Source organism: Haliotis cracherodii, unplaced genomic scaffold (assembly GCF_022045235.1).
Source record: "Haliotis cracherodii isolate W230 unplaced genomic scaffold, xgHalCrac1.p SCAF_17, whole genome shotgun sequence".
Lineage (NCBI taxonomy): Eukaryota > Metazoa > Mollusca > Gastropoda > Lepetellida > Haliotidae > Haliotis > Haliotis cracherodii.
In genome coordinates, this window is record NW_027266272.1 from 26,013,096 (window position 1) to 26,037,470 (window position 24,375).

Consider the following 24,375-nt stretch of genomic DNA (forward strand, 5'->3'; position numbering starts at 1 on the left):
AGGTACGATGACATTCATTAACCAAGTCAGCGAGCCTGACCACCCGATCCCGTTAGTTGCCTCTTTCTGACCAATTCTAACCCGAAACATGGGAGAATATAAAAGATCAGAATTAAGGTTATATCACAGCCTGTCTGCTTGATGTGGGAGGAAAGCCCAAAGTGACGCAGGCCATAGATATGTACCTGACTTGGCTGATGCATGTCATCGGTCCCAAATGCGTGGATCGGTGCTCACGATGTCAATCACTGGATTATCTGGTCCAGACTCGATTATTTACAGACCGTCGTTATTTAGCTGGAATAATGCAGAGTGCGATGTTAAACGACAAACAAACAAGCAGGGAAACAAACAAAAGATATGTATCACTTTGGTGAAACCGTGCCTTTTAGAATATAAATAACTTGGGTTGCTGAAGACCCACCCGTCTTTCGGTTTCTTGTCCCGACGGTCGTGGTTCACGGCTGCGAACGCTATGACACGTTGGCAAAAACAATCTCGAACACTGCTCTGATATTATTTAATTTATTGTCTAAATTTACAAATATGTATGTAAAAATATGATTTGTAATAACCATAAAGGTTATGGAATGAAATGTACAATTGTCTCGACAGTTTCATTTGTCGCATTTCTGTATCATTGGAAAAAATAACTGACCCCACTGAACACTGTATATACACAACAACATAGGTAGGTGGAATTTTACATCCGTGTGAAAGGAAAGCCTTTGTTTCCATCCCACGCGAGCAGCCGCAGGCCACTTGAAATACTAGTACTTATTACCAAGAGAGTGGAATAAAAGGGAAAGCAGGATTATGTATAGATTATATCTACTCCACTTTTTATAGGCATATTTTTATATTTCCATGATTCCCAAAACTAATTCTCATCATATAATACTCATAACAAGTTAAGAACGCCAAAAATTTGAAGGCTGTGACAGATTGACAAGTCATATGAAAATAATGGGTATTATTATAGTTTTAACAGTAACATGTATTATCAATTGTTATAAACTGTTGTTAAACAAAGTCGTGAGTTTGCAGTTTTTAATGAGAATTCTCCATTTTTTTCTGGTACTACATAGCATATCGTTTGAATTTCACTTGGTAAGAGTGAAGCGGCTAGCAGTAAAAAGCCGCTTGTTTTCCTGCGGATGAATACATTGGAGATGGCCGGGTGGAGCTCCCTTAAATAGCAACACGTTGCAGCACATTTTAAGGTCTAAATCATCAAAATTGAGTGTGGGTAATAATTAGAATAACCCACTCGATACGGGTGATTACGGAAAATATGGCCCTCGTGAAATTAACGTTCTCAGGTCCTCGGAACCGAGAACGTTAATTTCACTCGGGCCATATTTTCCGTAATCACCGGTTTCGAGTGGGTTATCCTCTAATTCTTTAACATCTTTTGAGTAGTATGTGTCAAGTGTACATGTAGATCGAATAACACATCTGCTTATCCCCTAGCAAACGTTGAGCAGTACATTTCTGTACACTATAGTCAAGAATTCACGTTTCATAAAGGATCTCGCGTAGGCATTCCTGAGTAGGCTGATCTGTGTTCTGTCAGCCTATGATGAATCTACATTGGATGAATTTAACAGTGGTGGTTCTAAATATACACTCTAAATTGTATTCATAAACTACTCTATCACAAGCTACAGGGAGGGCATTATGCTTATAAATAGTTACCAAATAACTGTACAAGCACATTCAGGACAGCTCACCATTGAACTACTTGGTCGTCGTCTTTCCGCACAAGGGAGGTAACTTACTACAAAAGTCAGGTTTCTAGAAAACTGGACTTTTATGGTCAGTTAACTCCCTTTCCTCGTGAAGATGCATGGTAGTCAAAGGGAGCTGTTGGAAGTCGGATAAATATTAATTATTTTAAGGTCACAGGTCTGCGTATTTTGTATTCGACAAAATAAACTTTTCAAGGAATTTATAAATTCAAGTCAACCAGTAACAACTCTGTCATATTTTACTCCGAAAATGAACGGCATGTCAATCGTTGGTATCAAAACGTGTTGAATATTATTAGTTGTTAACTTGACATTTTCGCAGGCTCTGTGCATCTCCAACTTTATGCTGGATTCGCTTGACAAAGACGTCTCTGGGTTGTGGGCTTAAACATCATTGCAGAAGGTGACATTGACCTGCTCCCATATCGAGAATGGTGGATATACGCTACGCTCGTTATCACGTCTCCCTGACCGATAGAGCCTACTATATGTCCCTCCACGTGGTGTCAGTGGGATAAACAGTGCCCCATATCAATAAGACATGTATGTTCTTGAACATTCTTATCGAAGACTCCTTCACAATTATACTACTACTAAAAGGTAAAGAACCACCAATTTGTCATAATACTATAGTTAATCAGCCATGGCATGACATATTAAGCATAGTAATATGAAAAAATAGGTTGGTTCTTAACCTTTCTAGGTAGTGTATGTCCGGTCACAAATAATTCATCACAGCAGAGAAGCTAAAATAGATCTGTTTTATGGTCCCTGATCACAGACACCGTTTTGATTTTTGCTGATTTCAAAACAATAGGATTTCAACATCATATGAAATTCTTTCAATTGCAATTTACAGTCAATTAGGAAAGCATAAGTGCTTAGGATAAATAATTGACAAGTATATACACTCTGCGATGTCCCATCTTCGACGACATGGTGCCATAAAACTGGTGCCAGTCTGGCGCCTTGGACACCACAGAGACCTTAGGTCATCATTTGCATAGATTCAGAATTTTGCTGGACGAAAAGCGATAACGGAAAAATGGGGAGAATTCAATTTCAGGTCCATTAATTTTAATTATTTAGAAACCAAAACAACCAGTTTGGTTTGGACGTTGGCTATTAGGCTGATTTGACTTTCCGGGGGGGAGGGGAAGATATTTTTATATAAAAAAACAACATCGGCAGGACATTTTGGAATATGGAAGACAAAATTCGTTATTGGTTATTTCGTGTATATATAGTCCATGGACAGTCGGTCCCCCCCCCCCTCCTCCCCCAACAAAGTGATGCAGGTTTAGACGTTTACCACCTTGGTTAAACCCACAAATACGGGTAAAGCGCTGACAAACCTATAAACAAGGGAATCTTGGAGGATTGGGTTACACGGTTATATCAAACATTTGATATACAATATCATACAACAGTAAAATTGATTCAGTTATCCACAGTTTGAAAACCAGGACACACCCTTCACAGACGCCAGAAATACTGAGGCAAACGGTGACGGTTTGGAGGTTGGGGAATTGTTCCGAAATATATTAACATCAGGACCCGGTTTCATTAAGGCGTCTTAGTTAACTTTGGAACAGTATTAGCACAAAGATCGATTTGTACAGCTGGGCCCAGCTGGTTGACGGAGGTGCGTGAATACGACATGTTGGTAAAAGCACCCGAGAGACAAGGCTCTTATTACAGATATAAGACACGTGAACAGCACTTTCAGGCATACTTGGTTTCACAACAAGGACTATGTACAGATATCAGAGGAACGTATTCTGGAAGTACAGCGGTCTCGCTTCACCACAAGACTAAAACCGCTGGGTCTCGCGGTTGAAAAGCACCATATCAAATTTAAAGATGGCAAGTGTAATTACAGTGACGCTGTGCAGCTTCCGACAAACAACCTTTTGCGAAACGTTTGAGTGAGGGAGTGAGTTGGGTTTAACGCCGCTTTTAACATTATTTTAGTCATATCACGGCGTGTCAGCTTATTGTGGGAGGAAAGCCAGAAGGGATGCAGGTCTCAGACGTTTACCACTTCGGTGAAACCCACGAAACATAATCGGGGCAAACCGGGATTCGAACCCACAATCATAGGTTTCTGGCGTGCCTAAGGGACGCAACTCTGCACAGCGAATCGCGGCGCCTTAGACGACTGGGCCACCCGTGCCCCCGCAAAACTTTGGAGAGGCTGGTGTTATCGGTAAGGCAATATATGCTTACCCTTGTGGCGAACATCTGGGCCCACATGCTCAAAGTGATGTTAGCGCTAAGACTAGTGTAAGCCTATGTTAAAGTATGGGAGTTACGATCATCTTAGCGCTAAGATCGCTTTGTGCAAGCGGGCCCTGGTGTCATCACCGACTTTCTGTTATCATTCATATAACTCCCACCATTATGTCCCTCTGACGTTTTACATTTACAGGGGATCTTGACAGGGGCATCTCGCAATCAGTTTGACCACAATCACCTCTTTGTCATCGAAGTTTACAGTGTATTAATCGTGCAGTTATTACAAGAGACAAACCATCTCCGTTTTACAAATGCAACTAATTACATGCATTGACTGAACATGGGTACTAGGAAACAATCAAATTTAAAGGTTTCAAAGATCTTTCTGAAGAAGACAAGATTTTGGACGGCGTTCGAATTATGTTTCCGTGGAAATATTAATCAATGCAAGTTTCATGAAAGCAAACTACATAACAAAACTACATTGCGTTACGATACTGAGTTTGTGGTTTTCGTTCCAGAAACTATTACGCATGGTGAACAAGCCTCTGAGAGCCATAAATAACCCAGAACCGTTTCACAAAGCGATCTTAGCTCTACGCCTGGGTTAATGATAAAGTGCCCTGTTGTGATCTTAGTGCTAAGCTGGCTTTGTGGTGGGGGCCCAGGTGATGAGAATGGGCACCAGGAACACAGCTACATAAATTAAACGATGTGTCAGCTTTGAAAGTTCGACGTTTAACGCCACATTCAGCAGTCTCACGACCGAAGTCCCGAATGAACTTCATACTCATAACCCATTGGCGAATCACACATGGATGTCAGCGTGACGAGCAACCACTGTCTGACCGTCCGAGCATGCGCAATGAATATGATGAATCGTAATGAAAGTCATGTAAACACAAATTAAATAAAGCCACATAAAATATTACTTGTTTCTCATGACGTATAAGGAAAATAGGGTAAGTAGGTTTAAATTTCATTTCGATAACACACAAACCTAATTTCACACTTATATTTACTGAAACTTTAGTAAAGAATTTTCCAATTTGAAATCACGAACAGCACTGCTGACCGAAAGAACGGGTTACATCAAAAAGTGCAACTTAAAAGAAAAAACCCTAAACATGCGGAACATGAATCGAATAAAGCGTGCAGTCTAAAAAGAAATAAATTGGGTGGATTGGTGAAGAGAAACGAGAATTTCGTGTGGCTTTACCAATACAGGGTACATTTGTTCAGCTGTATAATTCTACATAAACGAATAAATGGATCCTCCGTGCGTACATGTTGACATAATCTGCACACGGTACAGATGCCCTTGTCTGGTCCATGCTCTACCTGTAGTATAGAGTATCCATGAAGCTTATACCTCTCAAAATAACAACGTCACTTGCCCACAAAATGTTCACTTCGATCCTTCAGAATCAGATGAAGCTCTCAGCCATCGCTTCCTTCTCGTGAAGCCTGAACGCCGGCCCCTCTTCCGGTGCGGCCACGTTGTTATAACTTGGCGGTGGTTGCTCGCTACTGTAACCGCGCGACCGGTCACGTTGTTCGTAATAGTCCCGCCTGGTGTCACTGCGGTCATTGTTATAATGATTCTGAGAACGGCCGAATCTGGCATTATCATGTCTATCATCGTACTGTTTGTTTGGGCGATCATACACATCCCTCGACTGACCATTCCCGCCATAGTCGTATCTACCGGATGGCTTCATTTTAGAAGCTAACTCTTTGTGTTTCCGGATAATATCGTCGTTATCATCATGACGGAATCCGTGATTCTCATGAGCTCTCTGCGTCGGCGTGTTGCCGTATTTGTCCATTGGATCATAATGACGACCGCCGCTTTCCCTCATGTGTTCATTTGGCCTCCGGTGGCCATCTTGCCTCCGGTTGCCATAGTAACCACTGAAGCCATCATCATCAGCCCCCGAGTAGCCGCTGTCGGCTCCCCCTGTGGAGTGAGAGGACCGGTCACTATCCCTGTGGGGGATTTGGTCAAACGGTTTGGCCACACCAGGACCTGGACTTATGTTGTAGTAGCTGTCGCTGGACGACGTTCGACCCCGATTATTGTCCACTACAGTGATGTCGGGATACAGATGACCATTCCCGTAGCCCTGTTCTCTTTTCTCCTGCACGCGAGGTTGGTAATTATCTCCCCTTCTCTGAGGTCGGACAGGTTGTCTTGTGTCAGAGTGCACGTTACGTCTGGCTGAGCTAAAACCACCCTCATCCTCCACGAACGAGGTTTCAACTTCCCTAATGTCTACGCTGTCGCCTTTAGCACTTGTTACACTGTGCATGCGTATTTTATCATCGGGTTTCTCTCCCGCCGCTTCCGAACTGTCACTTGCCTTGGGCTGGCGTCGTTTCTTCCGCCGGAAGCTCTCGTACAAGCGGCCTGCTTGCGCATAGTTGTAAGTCTCGGGCCGCTCCTCCCCGATATCGTCTAAGGGCGAGATCTCGTTTATGGTCCATCCATGCAGCACATCTCGTATTTCATCTGCAATAACCATAATGGAATCAAGTTGCATTGGCATTCTCAACAAGGACGTGCGTTAAAAGTACCATTCCACGACGCTAGTGTACAGTGGCGTATGTTCACCTAATCGATTAAACAATTTCTGAAAAAGAAATTCCCTTATGATACATGACGTGGACCCTTTTGCTATATTAAATAGCTTATTACAACGTCCAATCAAACTCCTTTTGTGTATACATAATGTTTGTTTGTTGTTTAACGCCGCACTCAGCAATATTCCAGCTATATGACGGCGGTCTGTAAATAGTTGAGTCTGGACCAGAAAATCTGGTGATTGACATCATGACATCGATCCACGGAATTGGGATACGATGACATACATCAACAACGTCAACGAGCCTGCCCACCCGATCCCGTTAGTCGCCTCTTACGATAAGCATGGGTTGCTGAAGACCTATTTTAGTCCGGATCTTCACGGGTGAGATACATTATGTGTCAAGTTACAAGTGAGTGAGTGAGTGAGTATGGTTTTACGCCGCTTTTAGCAATATTCCAGCAAAATTCCAGCAATATCATGGCGGGGGACACAAGAAATGGGCTTCACACATTGTACCCATGTCGGGAATCGAACCCGGGTCTTCGGCGTAACGAGCCAAGTTACAAACAACATGAAATCAGTAGCTTTGGTTGGAGGTTTTTTGTTTGTAAAGGCTATTTTTATCACAGCTAAACTTATTAATTTTGTTTATTTTCTAACAACGCACTCAGTAATATTCCAGCTACATGACAGAGTTTTGTAAATAATCGAGTCTGGACAACATAATCCAGTGATTGATATCATGAGCATTGATCTACACATTTGGGATACGATGACATGCATCAGTCAAGTCAGATAGCCCGTTCCCGTTCCCGTCATTCGCCTCTTTCTGACCAATTCTACCTTGGATCTTCAAGGGAGAAAATGAAAGATCAGTATTCCAGTTATATCGCAGCCTGTCAGCTTGATGTGGGAGGAAAGCCCAAAGTGACGCAGGTGTTAGATATTTAGCACTTTAGTGAGTGAGTGAGTTTGGTTTTACGCCGCTTTTAGCAATATTCCAGCAATATCACGGCGGGGGACACCAGAAATGGGCTTCACACATTGTACCCATGACGGGAATCGAACCCGGGTCTTCAGCATGACGAGCGAACGCTTTTACCACTAGGCTACCCGACCGTCCCTACCACTTTAGTGTAACTCGGGTATGGTGCTAACAAATTTAGAGAGATAATCCGAGCCGATCTGGGATTAGAACTCTAGGTCTTGGTTTCTGGCACATCAAAAAGAAGAAACTGTGAACATACATGTAGCATTGCGGCGCCCTAGACGACTTTGCCTTTGTGTATATAAATAACTTGTTCCAGCCAGACAAGGCTTACCTTCTGTTATTGCTGGGATTTTCCCTCGTAGTATTTTGTCTTGCGGGTTTTGCACACGTTTAATCTCGTTCAGGGTGATGTCCGCAAAGTCGAAATTCAGCTCAGTGCACTGTTGAAACAAGGGCAGAAACTCATCAAATGATATCTGAAGTCAAAACCTTTCCCAGGATGACATCTAATATGTAACCACCGTAACTGATTTTCTCTTCAGCAGAATGTACTTTTGGTGAAAACCTGGTGGTCTTGTTTTACGCAGCTTTATCCCTTATTCACGCATTATCACCACAAGGGACACCAACATTACAGTGTGCCCATGTGTCTCAATGGAACCCGGTCTTTCAGCGTGACGAGCTGACACTCTCACCACTAGACTAAACCCAAAGAAACCATACGTTTATTTTTCTGTTTCATTTTACTGCGACTATATTTCATGCTACTGGGCAAGGGCGAATAACTCTAAAACAGTATTTACCGAAGTCATATATTTTGTACATACTTATAGATGATAGCGTTACAAAATAAACAATTCCAATATCACAGTATCGAACAACAACAACAACAACAACAACAACAACAACAACAACAACATTGTTTTCAAATGATGGTTTCATCTATGGCTGAGATATTGAAGTGGCAACAATAAAACAATCCACACAAACTGTTACAATGTTACAGGCATCTTCCCTAGGCAAGAGAGTTAACTGAATTTAAAAGTCCAGTTTCCACCCTTGCCGAACTAGGCTTGAATTACTGGGCTCGATCTTAGCGCCAGCAGTGGCTATTACCAATTATATTCCTTCTAAGCTATCAGATCAGATTCCACCTTTCGTATCACTTGCATTTGCTCCAAACACAATGGCGGCGCCAAGTCAAGACGATCTGATCGATAATCAAGATCTATATTGTGATAAAACGGGTCTTACATCGCCAAATGACAACGAGTTGACGGTGCACATGCTTTGCAAATCCTCCAATCGACAGAAATCTGCACGACAGTTTACGAACCGCATTCCGATTTCGGTGCCGATTTTGATTGGACTATGCATAGACTCGTTAGTCCAGCCAAAATGTAACTCTATAATACCAGCCTAGTTCGGCAAGGGTGGAAACTGGACTTTTATAGCCAGTTTACTCTCTTGCCTCGGGAAGATGTGGTTTAGGGGACATGGGGAAACATCCTATCCTGGTTAGATTACTCATCATTCCGTCCTGATTTATCAGCTCAACTTACCACTGGGGCCATGACAGTTGTGGGAGGGGTCTCTGTGTCAGAGCTGAGATGGCCGCCGGGGAATCTGATGACGACCTCCGCGAACTCCCACTCTGCGTAATGGAGGGCGGGTGTCCGCATCTCCTCCTCCGGGAATATCTCCGAGTGCAGCCGCTGCAGCAACGTCCCGAACCGGAACTGCAACAACGACGTCTCCATTCAAAATAGTTGATTGATAATCAAACATTAAAACATCAGACTTTAAACTTATGACTTTGGTTTAGAAAAAATAGCTTGTTTCCAGCATTTTCTGAAAAAAGTTATACGTACATAGAATAAGGTTCACTACATTTCTTCCAAAAATTGTCCTTTTTTGTGAAAGAAATTGTATGTATTGAAGCAGTCACCAAATATGTATTTTGTCTCCCAAGAGTCACCATCACGAAGACTATGGTTTTACTCCACCTTAAGCAACATTCCAGCCATATCATGGCGGGTGACTCCAAATAAAATGGGCTTCACACTGCGTACTCATATGGAAAGGGAGCGTCGATTCTTGAGTCCAATAAGAGGTCAGCTTTCAAACACGACTCTGATTTATTTTTTTTCCACCTTGATTCGGAAAGTAACCGCAACAAATCAACATCCTCAGATTATTCTCCTTCTTGGGTGTAGAAGCCATGGCCCTCAGAAACGACAGGTTGTATAAAATATCCACAAAAATAAAGTAACCTCAGTACTTTTCTTTTTCCATTCTGAACTGGCCGATTATGCACGTTTCCACGCAGTCAACTATGCTTCTGGGTGAGTGAGTGAGATGGGTTTTAACAGTATTCTAAGTGAGAGGAAAGTACGAACTGATGCCGTTCTGAGACGTTTACCAGTTCGGTGAAACCCACGAGCACGGGTATGGTGCTGACAAACCTAGAAACATAATCGGGACGAACCTCGATTCTAACCCACGATCATAGGTTTTGGCGTGCCCAAGGTACGTGACACTGCACAGCGAACTGCGGCATCTCAAACGTCAGGGCCACCCGTGACCACTCGAAATAGAAGTGTTGTTTTTTTAAACTTAATTTGCGCTCTTTCTTTTGTCACGAACAACTGAAAGAACAACTCGGCATCTTCAAATAATGTCGGTCGGGTATACGCAATAGATAAAGTCATGTTTAGCCGCTTACTACTTACCCTGAGGACGAAAGGGTGGCCTTTGTTCATAGCGTTCTTTGCCGCATCGCATCCCATCTGTATACGACTGAGAATCTTTGGATAGGTCTGGTTGATTAACAGCACCCAGTTTCCTAGACAAAAACAGTTTTATTCTGAACTAGGAAATGTGTAGGAAAGCATACTATATGAGAAACCCGATGATTGGTTGGTTTGTTGTTTAACGCCGCACTCAGCAATATTCCAGCTATATAACGGCGGTCTGTAAATAATCGATTCTGGACCAGACAATCCAGTGATTAATATCATGAGCATCGATCCACGCAATTGGGATCGATGACATGCATCAACCAAGACAGCAAGTCTCACCACCCAATTCGATGACATATTTTAATAACATTGAATGTATGATAGAAATCACAATCTGACACTTTGCATATAGACATTATTAGCCGAATGCATTTCGGTACTGTCTGCATCATTGTTAGGATTTCATTTTTGTATTCCGTGTATATATCGACGAAGCGGAAACTCGGCTAATATTCTCCTTATCACATAATGTCATTCTTAGAATAATGGATGTTTAAGACGTAACCTCGGTCAGTGATGTAGATTCAGAAACCGAGTATAACCACAATGTCTGAGTGACTGTTGTTTAACGCCGCACTCAGCATTGTTCCAGCAATATGACGGCGGTCTGTAAATAATCGAATCTGGACCAGACAATGCTGTGATTGACATCATGAGCATCGATCTACGCATTTGGGATACGATGACATGCAACAACCAAGTCAGCGAGTCTGACCACCCGATCCCGTTAGTCGCCTCTTGCGAGAAGCATAGTCGCCTTTTACGGCAAGCATGGGTTGTGCTGGAGACCTATTCTACCCCGGAATCTTCACCGATAGATGACAGAATGGAGATATCCTAGACTGGATACGAAATTACAAGCAGGGTCAGTGAAAAACTCACAGCACCTTCCTCCTTACGAAGAAGATTCTTACAAACAACATTAGCTTTGAACTTTCTTTTCTCCATCTACCACTTACTGTCGTTGGGAAGGATGCCGCACCCGAACGAGGTGGAGCCGCATCCCATGCCGGAGTGCGACATGCACTGCAACACTAGGGGGCGCTTTATCAACTCTCGTTTGAATATCTCAATCTCCTCAACGGTCTCCATACGGTACACCCTGTGGAGTCAACACAATATGGCTGTAAGTATATCCACAGTGAATGTGCCTGTATTACTTCTCTAACACTGTAAACAAGGTAAATACGTGGCACAATGCAAATTTCAGGTTGTTCAGCCAAAGTGCCCATGTCAACAAACGGATAAGACATTCTGTTCTGCGTATACAGTTTCGCCCACAGATAATGCACAGTGGCAAGTCTGTCTCACCACGAGATGCTATAGTCATGATAAATCAGTGCACGTACTGTGCAACTACATAACGTGTTATTACATGACTTGATAATGAAGCTTGGTCAGATCGTATAATGCTTGCTTTCATATTTAATGCCTGGCTATGAATCCCCTGACAACGAGCGTTGCATGACCGTGTTTGTACTTAAACGTTAACGAATAAACAAGGTTGTGAAAGCAACGTTTTTTCCTTTTGTTGGAGGTGCACCTGTTTTCAGAAAAATGATAGTTTATGCTCATGTTTATGTCCTGAGAGTGAATGTTATTCCAGCGCTATCACATCGGCCTATAAATAACCGTTGACTGAATGCATGATCCGCGCCATCAAGCTCATTCCCAGCGCATGACACCTTTGTTAAATCTTATTCAACATGGCTGCCGTCAGTGTTGGAGGACATACTGTAAAACCTGCGAAAGAGGGTGTGTGTGTGTGTGTGTGTAGGGGGGGGTCTGGGTGTGTGTGTGTGTGTGGGGGTTCTGGGGGATGGGTGTGTGTGTGTAGGGGGGGGTGGTGGTCTGGGTGTGTGTGTGTTGGGGGGGGGTTCTGGGGGATGGGTGTGTGTGTGTGTGTGTGTTGGGGGGGGGGGGGCGCTAGGGCCTTGATTAGGGAGATGCCCATTGCAGCTAGCTATGTTAGCTATGTGGGTATGGTCCCTATAAAGCTAGAAACTTAATGATGGCTAATCGGGATTCGAATCGACGACCACATGCGTCTGACACAGCTATGGTAGGCAACTCACAGTGAATTGCGGAGTCTTAGTCGACTGGTGACCAAGAACTCACAAAAACATATGGTTTTAAACCAGAATATATGACTGCGACGCAGTACAACTTCTTTCCGTAAAGTTTACGCTACAATTAATGTTACCACGGTGACACAATGACGTACCGTCTCTGGGGGATGACGTTGACAAGCCCCGCCGCAGACTCCACCCCTCCGCGTTTCTGGAATCTGTTGGGGGGCGTGGGGGTGACCAGACGAAACAGCACATACGGGTTGTTGATGACGTCCTCCAGACCCGCCAGGTAGAACGCCGTGGGGAACCCGTCCATCCTGAAACAGTGAGTGAGTAAGTGAGTGAGTATGGTTTTACGCCGCGTTTATTCCAGCAATATCACGGCGGGGGGCACCAGAAATGGGCTTCACACATTTTACCCATGTCGGGAATCGAACCCGGGTCTTCGGCGTGACGATCGAACGCTTTAACCACTAGGCTACCCGACCGCCCCCAGTGAGCGAGTGAGTTACGTTTCACCCAAACACTTGGCGATGAAAGCCTTAATATTTTTTTTATATTTATGATCGAATATGTTGGTGTTCGCTTGCACGACGATCTGACCCACAGTTTGTGTGTTTGTTTGTTGCTTAACACCGTATTCAGCAATATACCATATATATGAAGGCGGTCTGTAAATAATCGAGTCTGGACCAGACAATCAAGTGATTGACATCATGAGCATCGATCTACGCATTTGAGATACGATGGCATACATCAACAAAGTCAGCGAGTCTGACCACCTGATCCCTTTGTCGCCTCTTACAAGGTAAATCGCCTGTTACGGCAATCATGGGTTGCCCAAGACCCATTCTAACCCACAGAGGATACTCGTGATAAGCGTCTTAGTGTAAAGGCCATATGTAGACATATTCAGAAAAGAAACTTCGCCGAAACACGCACTGTAAACCAGATCGCACAGACAAGGCAGATGACAGGATTGGGTATATTATGGCGATGTGCGATAAAGATGGTGAAACATGTTATGTTAAAACGCTGCAACTCCGAAAACCGTAACTTCTAGTGACATAATTCTGTATTCCGAGCTCAATAATACACATATTTGAGGAGAGTCTTGAAAAAATGGACACTTTACAAATAAAGTAAAAAGCGTTGTTCGGAAAAAGATATAATTTTGTTCACTGGACATGCTTGTTTTGAAATATGTTGTAAAAAAAACCTAAAAAAGAATCGTCTGATTTCAGTAAAATATATTGTGTCTTGAAACAGCGCCCGAACAAGATTCTCTTACACTTCTAGTTACACCCAGATCAATCTTTATTGTTCTGGATGATAGAATCTCATCGTTACCAAAATCTATAGGGCATTCAACTGTCGCCTCATTATAGCGATATTCGATAACCAACAGAGGCTTCACAATAGGACCCCGCTCTTACAACAAACAAACACATACTAAACTATGTACTGGAAACAACTAAGGAATGCCGCTTTGTAAACGTCTGACTAATGTCAATACACACCACGAGGTGATGTCAACACTTGATTGGCTTGTTGGTAAATCAATTTCAGGTATCATAAACGATTCACTGACATCACGATATTGTATGACCGGTGTGACAAATAAAATATTTTTTTAAAGTATTTTAAATACCTCTAAATCTAAACAGATGTTATTGTGATAAATAAGTCTTGTAAGTTGGCTTCAGTGTGAAGCTGGTAGGGGTGGCGGGAGCGGGGGCGGATGTGTGTATATGAGGGTGTTTTGATGGGTGGAGGCTGGTCTCTTCGGTTTCAGACAGAATAGTGAGTGAGTGAGCTGGGTTTAACGCTGTATTCTAGTTAACAGTATTAGTTATATCGCGGCGTGTCAGCTTAATGTGGGAGGAAAGCCAGAAGGGATGCAGTGCTCAGACGTTTACCACTTTGGTGAAACCCAGGAGCACGGGTATGGTGCTGACAAACCTAGAAACATAATTGAGGCGAACCGGGATTCGGACACACAATCATAGGTTTCTGGCGTGCCCAAGGGACGCAACTCTGCACAGAGAATCTCTCAGAACAGTTTGTCTTCAGTCGGTGCTTCCCTGAAAGGTGGTAGACACCCAATAAATGTTTTTTTCGAGCATCCTATTTATCAAAGATTATCAAATGGTCGGTACCTTAGTAACGTATCCATGGCTATATCTAGCTGGTGCATGTTAGAGACTCGTCACTTTCACTAATATACCATATAGACCAATGAGGCAACTCCGCTGTAACTTATAAACATTGCGACCCAACTGCGTGGATCGATGCTCATGATGTCAGTCAAATGGTTTGTTGGGCCCAGACAGACATGCACATGAACTTGTTTATGGCCTGTCTCCTGTCTGGCATTTCGAATAAAAATCATGTTATACCTTTGGCTAATCTGAAACCGACAGGTATCAAAACGAGCAATTTGTTTTGTGTTTGCTACAGCTGATCTACCGTTCAGCTTCAGCAAATACATCCGATATCTAAGCCAGGTCTTAAGCTCGGCTCCTAAGGTAAAGATGTCACAAGGGCCACAGGCATGCGAGTGAGTTCTGACATCTTACTCAAGTGTTGCTAAACGAGATTGATAGGGTGACAAGCAGACTGTCATAGGAATGTTTGACAAAACAAATACACAGCTGCTGACTTTTGAGTGAGTGAGTTGGGTTTAACGCCGCTTTTAACAGTATTCCAGTTATATCACGGCGTGTCAGCTTAATGTGGGAGGAAAGCCCGAAGTGATGTAGGTCTCAGACGTTTACCACTTCGGTGAAACCCACGAGCACGGGTATGGTGCTGACAAACCTAGAAACATAATCAGGGCGAACCGGGATTCGAACCCACGTTGATTTTTGAATAACATTGTGACAATTATTCATCATACATTTAAAACGAATGGTTTGCAAAACTATAATTATTTATTGTTTGCACGTGTTAAAAAGGGAGCACATTTAAACGATTTGGAATGAACAAACAATTAAACATGTACTTCGGGTTATCATTTTGTTTGTTTGGTATATTTGTTGTTTATTGCCGAACTCAGCAATATCCCAGCTGTATGACCATACAAACCCAGTGATTGAGATCATGAGCATCGATCCACCCAACTGGGATACGATAACATGCATCAACCAAGTCAGCGAGCCTGACCACCCGACCCCGTTAGTCGCCTCTTACGACAAGCATGGGTTCTTAAAGACCTGTTCCACCCCGGATCTTCACGGGGCACATCGGGTTATCAACATAGTCAACAGACCCGTTAGGATCCGGGTTAGAATAGGTCTTCAGCAACCCATGCTTGCCTTGAAAGGCGACTTTGCTTGTCGTGAGAGGCGACTAACGGGATAGCGTGGTCAGGCTCGCCGACTTGGTTGATATATAGCTGGAATATTGCTGAGTGCGGCGTTAAACATGTTAAACAACAAACAAACAAACACACAAACATAGTTACCATGAGCAGAGTACACCAACATACAGTGTTGTTTATACTGGCATTTACATATATAGCATGTAAACAACATTTCCCCGAAACACAATATGTTGACTATTTCTGAAGGGTGGATGCACCCCTCTTCCATACTTGAAACAGCAATACTTCATACAAGCGGACTAAATTTATGTTACCAGTTTTGAGATGGTCCATCGTGAGTTTATCTTCAGCCTGTACACATGTGACGTCACGTTAAGTCAGCGCTGATTGTTTACTTTGCTGTATCAACAGCAAGGGTTGGTTCGTGGCAAGTTTATTTCTAACAGTGTCACGTGACCCCCTCTCCAGATAAAACTACCATGCCGCCATGACGGCTGTTGCTATTCGAATATTTATTACAACATTTTGGAGTACTGCTATATCTCCTACATGCACCTTTACTTCAGTTGGTTTAACCATACACATAATTCACACATTGCTTTTTCAACATGAAACCTCAAAGGCAAATGCTAGCTGTCACATTTGTGTGATATTAATCATGCTTAGTGACGAAGAAACAGCAAGCAATCAGTATATGGTCTCTGGCCCGTGAAGATCCGGGTAGAATAGGCCTTCAGCAACCCATGCTTGCCGTAAAAGGCGACTGTGCTTGTCGTTTGAGGCGACAAACGCGATCGGGTGGTCAGGCTCACTGACTTGGTTGATGCATGTCATCGATCACAATTCTGGAATGTTTCTGACTGCGGCGTTAAACAACAAACAACCACAACAAAAACAACAGCTGAGCAAACACATGTAACTTTGTTCAACATGTTCAAAGATTAAGGTTTTTGTCGTATGACGTATATTGCATCTGATAAATGTACTCTAGTGCAGTTTTATGTATGCTGCACGTGTGTCCCGTGCTGCACGCGTGCCCTATGCAGGCAGCACTTGGTATTTGACTGTTTTAACCAGGATAGGTAACTCGTGACATTACAAAAAGGACTGCCGCACGAAGAACCTTGTCTCGGTTCTTAGTGGTCATTTCTTTTATTTATAGAACTTTCAAATGAAAGAAAGTTTAAATTCACCATATGCCAAAGATAATGGTGCAAATAAAGGTCAGTAATTTCATGTAGCAATAAATATACAATATGCATACACTAGTTTCTGAATGTATATTCAATAACACGTGGTGATCAGCTAAAACCATTGTTCTGTCTGCGAAAAGGCATCCCAGGAACCATGGTAACGTTATAGACAATATGATATAGTTATCTAGTCATAATCGACAAAGATGTCTCAATAATAAATGAATGCTATCACGCACGGCAAAGTTATAAAGACACAGTTTGTATTCTCATAGCATACACGAAAACGCTAAAGCTTAATCAATACAATGAGTGAGTGAGTTTGATTTTACGCCGCTCTTAGCAATATTCCAGCAATATCACGGCGGGGGACACCAGAAATGGGTTTCACACATTGTACCCATGTCGGGAATCGAACCCGGGTCTTCGGCGTGACGAGCGAACGCTTTAACCCCTAGGCTACCCGCCCGCCCCCTTAATCAATACAAATAACATTTATCAATGAATAGCAACTTGACCACATCCTACATTATGCCCTCTCTGTCTTCTAGGCGTGGGTATGAGATCATGTTCAATGTCCTTCATAGGATAATGATTTATTTAATTGTTCAACTTGAAATCCTGTGAGACGAATTGTAGGACAGTTTGGAAGAAGTGCAGATCAGTATAAAAATACATCAGCTTATAACGCCTATTAATGGATTGTATTTGTCAATCGCCTTAAATCAGAGTACCTATTACGTTATTAATACCAGTCTTCCTTTGACACGCCCCCTGACCTTGGTCAAAGACACGTGAGGTTGGTGACCCAAGGTGAGACATGACCCGTGGTCCTATTGTCATTGTCTTACGTCACTGGGGTAAGACGATTACATTCGGACATGAGGTAATCCGGTGCTTCAGGCGTGGACGGTGTGGGACGGTGTGGAACAATTTGTAAAGAATTGAAAAGAACTATTTTTACCTCTAAGATAATGGTGTATTTGCGGAATGTTGGAATGAGTGACGTTTGGGCTATAATCACGACAGTGATAATTGATTATATGCTCAACATCAAAAGTTCCCGTGACACTAATATTTTAGTGTATTTTTCAAACAAGTAAAGTTTGTTTTTTAATATTGCAGTACATGTATGGAATCAAGTCACAAAAAACGCAACTGCTACAGAAAAGCATGCATTCCATGCAAAAGTTGACTTTTATGCAAGCCCCATGCATTTCACTACCCATGAATGGGTATAAAACATGTGCGTTAACGGGATTCCATATGCATTGTTTAGCATCGTGCTGACAACAACCACTCAGAAAAACAACAAAATTACGCAATTATTCAACATTACGAAATGCCACGCCTGTCCGAAAATGAGCGTCTGCGAGCCATTGGTATGCTTGAAGCAGGATCAAGTCAACGTGATGTTGCAAGACAATTTAATGTCCACAGAAACACCATTTGGTGTTTACGGCAACGTTGGCAACACACAAATGCAGACAGAGACCATCCTCGGAGTGGCAGGCAACACGTAACCAATAATCGACAAGACAACTGGATTCGAAAAACACACCTACGAAATCGATTCCAGCCAGCAACAGTGATTGCAAGAAGCATCCCTGGCCTTCGACGAATATCGTCACAAACCGTACGTCGCCGCCTCAGATGTGCAGGGATTGTCGCCAGAAGACCCGCCAGACGTCCCATTTTGACAGGAAACCACCGTCAAGCACGTCTACAATGGTGCAGACAGCATCTACACTGGACGGCCATGCTGTGGGGATAAGCTCTATTCACTCTTTTCATCTCAGCCACAGCGATGGACGGATTCGAGTGTACCGACGTCGAGGTAAACGGCAAATTAAACCATTTGAACACTTACAGGAGTCTTTTATCTGTTGCAAACCGAAATTGTTTCAGATTTGGTGAAAACAACTTTGCATTAAATCTTATTCAATGTCACTGGAACCTTTGTTGTTCAGTATATATGAGTGAGTATGGTTTTACGCCGCTCTTAGCAATATTCCTGCAAAATCACGGCGGGGGACACCAGAAATAGGCTTCACACATTGTACCCATGTTGGGAATCGAACCCGGGTGCTCGGCGTGGATTATATGTGAACCAGGGGTGGAGTATATATAGGAGTTACAGATCAGACAAATGTATACAAGGTAAAAGAAACATAAACATGACATAGTTTACGAGTTACCACTTACTTTTTGAAACTGACAATTGACAATTGAAAGAGCGTGTGAGTGTGCTTTGCCTGGGTGAATGAATGATTGTTTGCTGTTTAACGCCACACACGGCAATATTCCTGCTTTTAGACGTCAATCAGTAAATAATCGAGTCTGGACGAGACAATCAAGTGATTGACATCATGAGCATGATCTGTGCAATTGGCATCAACCAAGTCCACCTGTCCCTCCGATCGCGTCAGTCGTCTCTCACGACTACCATGGGATGGTGAAGTCCAATTCTCACCCAGATCTTCACGGGCGAGTGAATGAATGAGTTAGAAATTACACGTAACCGTGACGAGAATATTTTACAACTTTTCCATATTCATCCAAATAAAAATCATGCATAACATGCATAAGATATAATAGTGACTATGCACCGAGACGATGGTTCTGCTAGAAGAATTCGTAATCGAGAGAATATTTCTTTCTTGTAAACCATATCGATTACCATGATTACAACACTGTCAGTATTTTCATGACACCACTATCAATGGCTTTAAGAATCACATTGAAGCGAAGCCTTGAGTTTCTTAAGATATCCAACAAATAATCACTCTATGTATTGGGTGCACATACATACATGCATCCATCCATCCATTCTAGTCGATGACATTGGCACTGGTATTTAATTCAATCATGCTCCTTCTCTGCGCAAACAATGGTACGTGTGTACAAGCATGTTATGCAGGCCTGGCGATTAGACTAAAGTGAGGTTGAGTTTGTTTGTTTGTTTGTTTGTTTGTCTATTTCCAGTCTACGTCTAGACGTATAATGCGTGTCTAGGGGGATAGCATATATTATGCATACCACTGTCTAATAGATCGATAATGAATTAAACATAATTAAATAAGAGTTTGAAAAATAACGTCGGTTTGGAATGACTAGAATCAAACTTGTCAGGACTGTTAATTCAATCAACTTACTTAGTGACGTGATGAAGGGGCAAGAAGCAGCCCTGAAATGTCGTTACGAACAGTAAAGATGTTGTTATTAATAAAAAGGCCATGGCTTCACATTTTCCAACTTCTAAATGTCCATCAAAGACTTGATATGACTGCCAACTGATCGAGCCTTGTCCCCTTCACGAATGTATTTCAGATACATGTCAAATCCGATTGATTGCTGTCACGCGCGTCATAAAACTGACATAGCGTTGATGAAACGAAGCGTGACAGCCGAACATACCTGTGTTGAACTACGTGACTGCAGCAGTGTATGATATTGATTTCAGACAACTGTGTCAGAGTGGTGCAGTACAAACAGACCAGTTATTACAACGTACATGTCATCATCCTCTATATGGTTATATATGTGCTGATGTACATGCTGATGTTTTAAACAATAATATGTTCAGTTCGTATAGAACAGTTTATTTATGCAGATTTTACATTTTTTATACCTCCTTTACCTACTAACGACAATAAAATATTATGGCAAAGATTTTCGTGAAATATGTTTGAGTGAGTGAGTGAGTGAGTTGGGTTTTACGCCGCTTTTAACAGTATTCCAGTTATATCGCGGCGTGTCAGCTTAATGTGGGAGGAAAGCCCGAAGTGATGCAGGTCTCAGACGTTTACCACTTCGGTGAAACCCACGAGCACGGGTATGGTGCTGACAAACCTAGAAACATAATTGGGGCGAACCGGGATTCGAACCCACAATCATAGGTTTCTGGCGTGCCCAAAGGACGCAACTCTGCACAGCGAATTGCGGCGCCTTAGACGACTGGGCCACCCGTGCCCCCGAAATATGTTTGAAGGCATATCATTACGGTAACACTCTGCTACATTAATTTGTGAATAGTTTGTATGCAAGTTAGACTAACATCTAGTCTCTGAAATGAACATATTTTACAAAATAACAGTTGTTAATTATCTTAATAAAGATATAATAAAATGGAGCCCAGAGACTCTTCATTTTCGTATTTCCCTGATACAGCAGTAATCTAGACTTGCTAAACATTTTAGACTTGCATGGGCTGTATAGGATATATTTGTATCAGGGTGTGTATGACCGACAATGTGTATAGACGAAGGTGTGGGTTGAAGGAGGTATTATGGTACAGTCGTGCCTCGTTTATACGGACACTTGCGTCATTTCACAATTCGTCCGTATAAACTGTATTGCTGTATTGCGATTGTGAAACGACTAATGTTATTGAACATGTGGATGACAAAACTTACACACATTTACACTGTTTTGTATAATTGTCTAATGTCATTAATGAATACTCAAAACATTTTGAATTAATATGAGGCTACGTCAAAATCTTTACCATTGAATAATATTCTTCTAAATATATATCTGCCTTTGAGAATGAAATCCACGTGCAGACATGACATAAGCATTGATAAGCATGATTTTGATAACGTTTTGGATTGTGACGAAGCAAAGGTATATTGAAGGAAATGTGTGCTCGTTTTAGCGACAGCGGTTAACATGTCTGGGTATACACTACATTTAAGCAGCGTTCATGCCTCACTAACTAAACTGTAGCGTTGTTGAACACGGGCCACATAGTCTATCACAACCACAACACCGGCATGCTATCGCGGCGACAAATATTTGAATTTCGCCTATCAACAATACAGCTCTTCACAGACATGACATGCGCACGCAGAAAATCTCAATATGCTATGAATTTCGGGAATCATCTCAAATCTACTCTTCAATATGTTTGAATTACGGCTAATCCTCTTGTAAAATACACGCACCAAAATAGCCCGTGTTTCAGTCTACCAGTACATTGTCATTGTCGGCCATGATGGCGACCCTCACTGAACCACGATTATAAACTCACCTGTTGTTGTCGGCGAAGAACAAAGACACAGGTAGGTATATATGACGATGAAAACGTGAAATTCAGATGAAGGTATCCTTAAAATATCCACTCAGCCACCAGGTAGGGAAATCGCCGCCATATTTGTTGTCTCTCTCAGTCTGCTGCAATTAGGTCATATATCGGAATAACATTCCTACCTGTCCCGTCAGCCTAACCGGTGTAAAGGTAAAATGGTACTCGTGAAATAACATACATGGATACAAATATCACAGCTATCTTTTTCCGTATTGTAGTCAGTTAGAATTAAATGATATTTCCCACTTCTATCATTTTAAATTCCAATACTTTAGTTTGGTAAATGAACATTTAATATTGTCAATTAAATTAATTATTACGACTATAAATTAAGGTAGATAACTTTGTGGCGGATCAAATCACAAAGGTGTGTATCAATAGAACATGACACCGGTCTACACATATCACAAACATTGCTTTGAAGGGATATTTACTGAGTCACCTGCGTAGGTGTGTAACGCTCTTACAAATTTATATCAATGACATCATAATCCGTCTTCAGATAAAAGATCCACCTCAGACAATTTAAACAAAGTCTTAAAATTATATTTATTTCCTTGAAGGGAACACAGCTTAAAAAAACGCTTACGTGATGATACTCGCATATTCAGTCATTACGTTATACTTTACAATCTATAACTGTTGTTTTTGAGCCTTGATATAAGCGACGAGTTATGCTTGAGGAGAAGTAATCTAGCTTCTTGAGAAGTTTCGATCTTTTTATGTAAACTAAAACTAAAATAAAATATAACTTAATCAAACTTTGAATGAAAATAAAGTTTGAATTTAAGTAATTGTTTGTTTGGTAAACCCGTTGTGTACATTATGTAGTCTGAGTCTCGTAGCCCTCGTCCAGTACTTTGTCTGGTAGAGACAGAACAAATTACTTTACGTGAGGTGAAATGTGGGTAAAGTAAACTCTATTTACAGCTTGTCCGGCTTTCACATCCAGCTGTAAACTATGTAAGACTGGGGCGACTAAAGTGGGTAGAGAATGTATGTGTCGCCCCCTCGACTTTGAGAAGGGGTCATGGGAACGTTTTGTGGCCTTTGTCAGAATTCACTCAACCGCATCGCCGCGTTGACACACGCTGTTACTTCCCTTGCTATACATCTTTCTGTCTGGGAGCCATTGTGTCGTTCTCTACATTTCCCTTTTAGATTTACTGCATCTGCGTGTTTAAATTTATTGATTGTGATTAATGTTGGACGTCGATATCACGTATCTAAATCATGAAATTTTATTCGTAAAAAGTTGTGATATTTTAACAGCTCTCGTATATCACTGAATACTGGCGGTATTGATGTTTAGACCGAGCCTGGAAGTAAAAATAGCTGTATTTGACGATATTTCTATCAATTTTAATCATGTACACTATTGCGAAACGAAATAAACTCTGGCGGAATGTGGCCAGTTCATTTAGCTAGGCGTTAGTCACCTCACACATGATACATTTGTGGTGATCAAATAATATTAGGGCTACGTTGGGTGGTTGAAAAGTTCCGAGTCTCAACAATTTGCGTGTACATGTATGAAGTACAGTCTGCACCTGCACTGTAAACACAACAAAGTATTATGTATCTTCAAGGAACAAGGCGACGACTAGGTTTTCTCTGTTAATGAAAATGGACAAAATTGTCATCAAGTATCTCCAACTGAAAGACCCGCGAAGATCCGGGGTAGAATAGGTCTTCAGCAACCCATGCTTGCCGTAAAAGGCGACTATGCTTGTCGTAAGAGGCGACTAACGGGATCGGGTGGTCAGGCTCGCTGACTTGGTTGATACATGTCATCGATCCCAATTGCGTGGATCGATGCTCATGATATCAATCACTGGATTGTCTGGTTCAGACTCAATTATTGACAGACCGCCGTCATATCCCTGGAATATTGCTGAGTGCGGCGTTAAACAACAGACAAACCAAATATTTCCAAACTGCGGCTTTAGCGCGGGTGTGTTTAAGTTTTGGATTTGTTGTACTACTGAGATCAAAGTGTCAGTATGTGATACTGCCAGGGAACGGTGACTAGCAATCAATTAAGTCACACATTGTTCACATCGGCGGTGGCGTAGTGGTGGTTAAAGCGTTCGCTTATCATGACGACGAGCCGAGTTCGATTCCCCACATAGATACTATGTGTGAAGGCAATTTATGGTGTCCTTATCCATGACATTGCCGGAATATTGTTTAAAGCGGCGTAAAACTACACTCACTATTCTAACGCGGGATCCCCACGGGCGGGCTTTCTGACTAATGTTTACATCTTGTGAGTGAGTGAGTGAGTGAGTGAGTGAGTATGGTCTCACGACAATCATAGTCGCTTT

General features: G+C 42.2%; 1 protein-coding gene across 1 annotated transcript; it reads right to left on the reverse strand.

The window, feature by feature from the left end:
- Positions 1-536: 536 nt before the first annotated feature.
- Positions 537-22,176, reverse strand: LOC139465016 (uncharacterized). The gene is made up of 7 exons (XM_071246683.1): positions 21,992-22,176; positions 12,594-12,758; positions 11,329-11,471; positions 10,301-10,413; positions 9,131-9,307; positions 7,900-8,008; positions 537-6,501 (listed from the first exon to the last, which is right to left on the reverse strand). Exons 2-7 carry the CDS (start codon positions 12,755-12,757, stop codon positions 5,417-5,419), a joined length of 1,791 nt encoding a protein of 596 aa, XP_071102784.1. The 5' UTR covers position 12,758; positions 21,992-22,176; the 3' UTR covers positions 537-5,416.
- Positions 22,177-24,375: the final 2,199 nt, after the last annotated feature.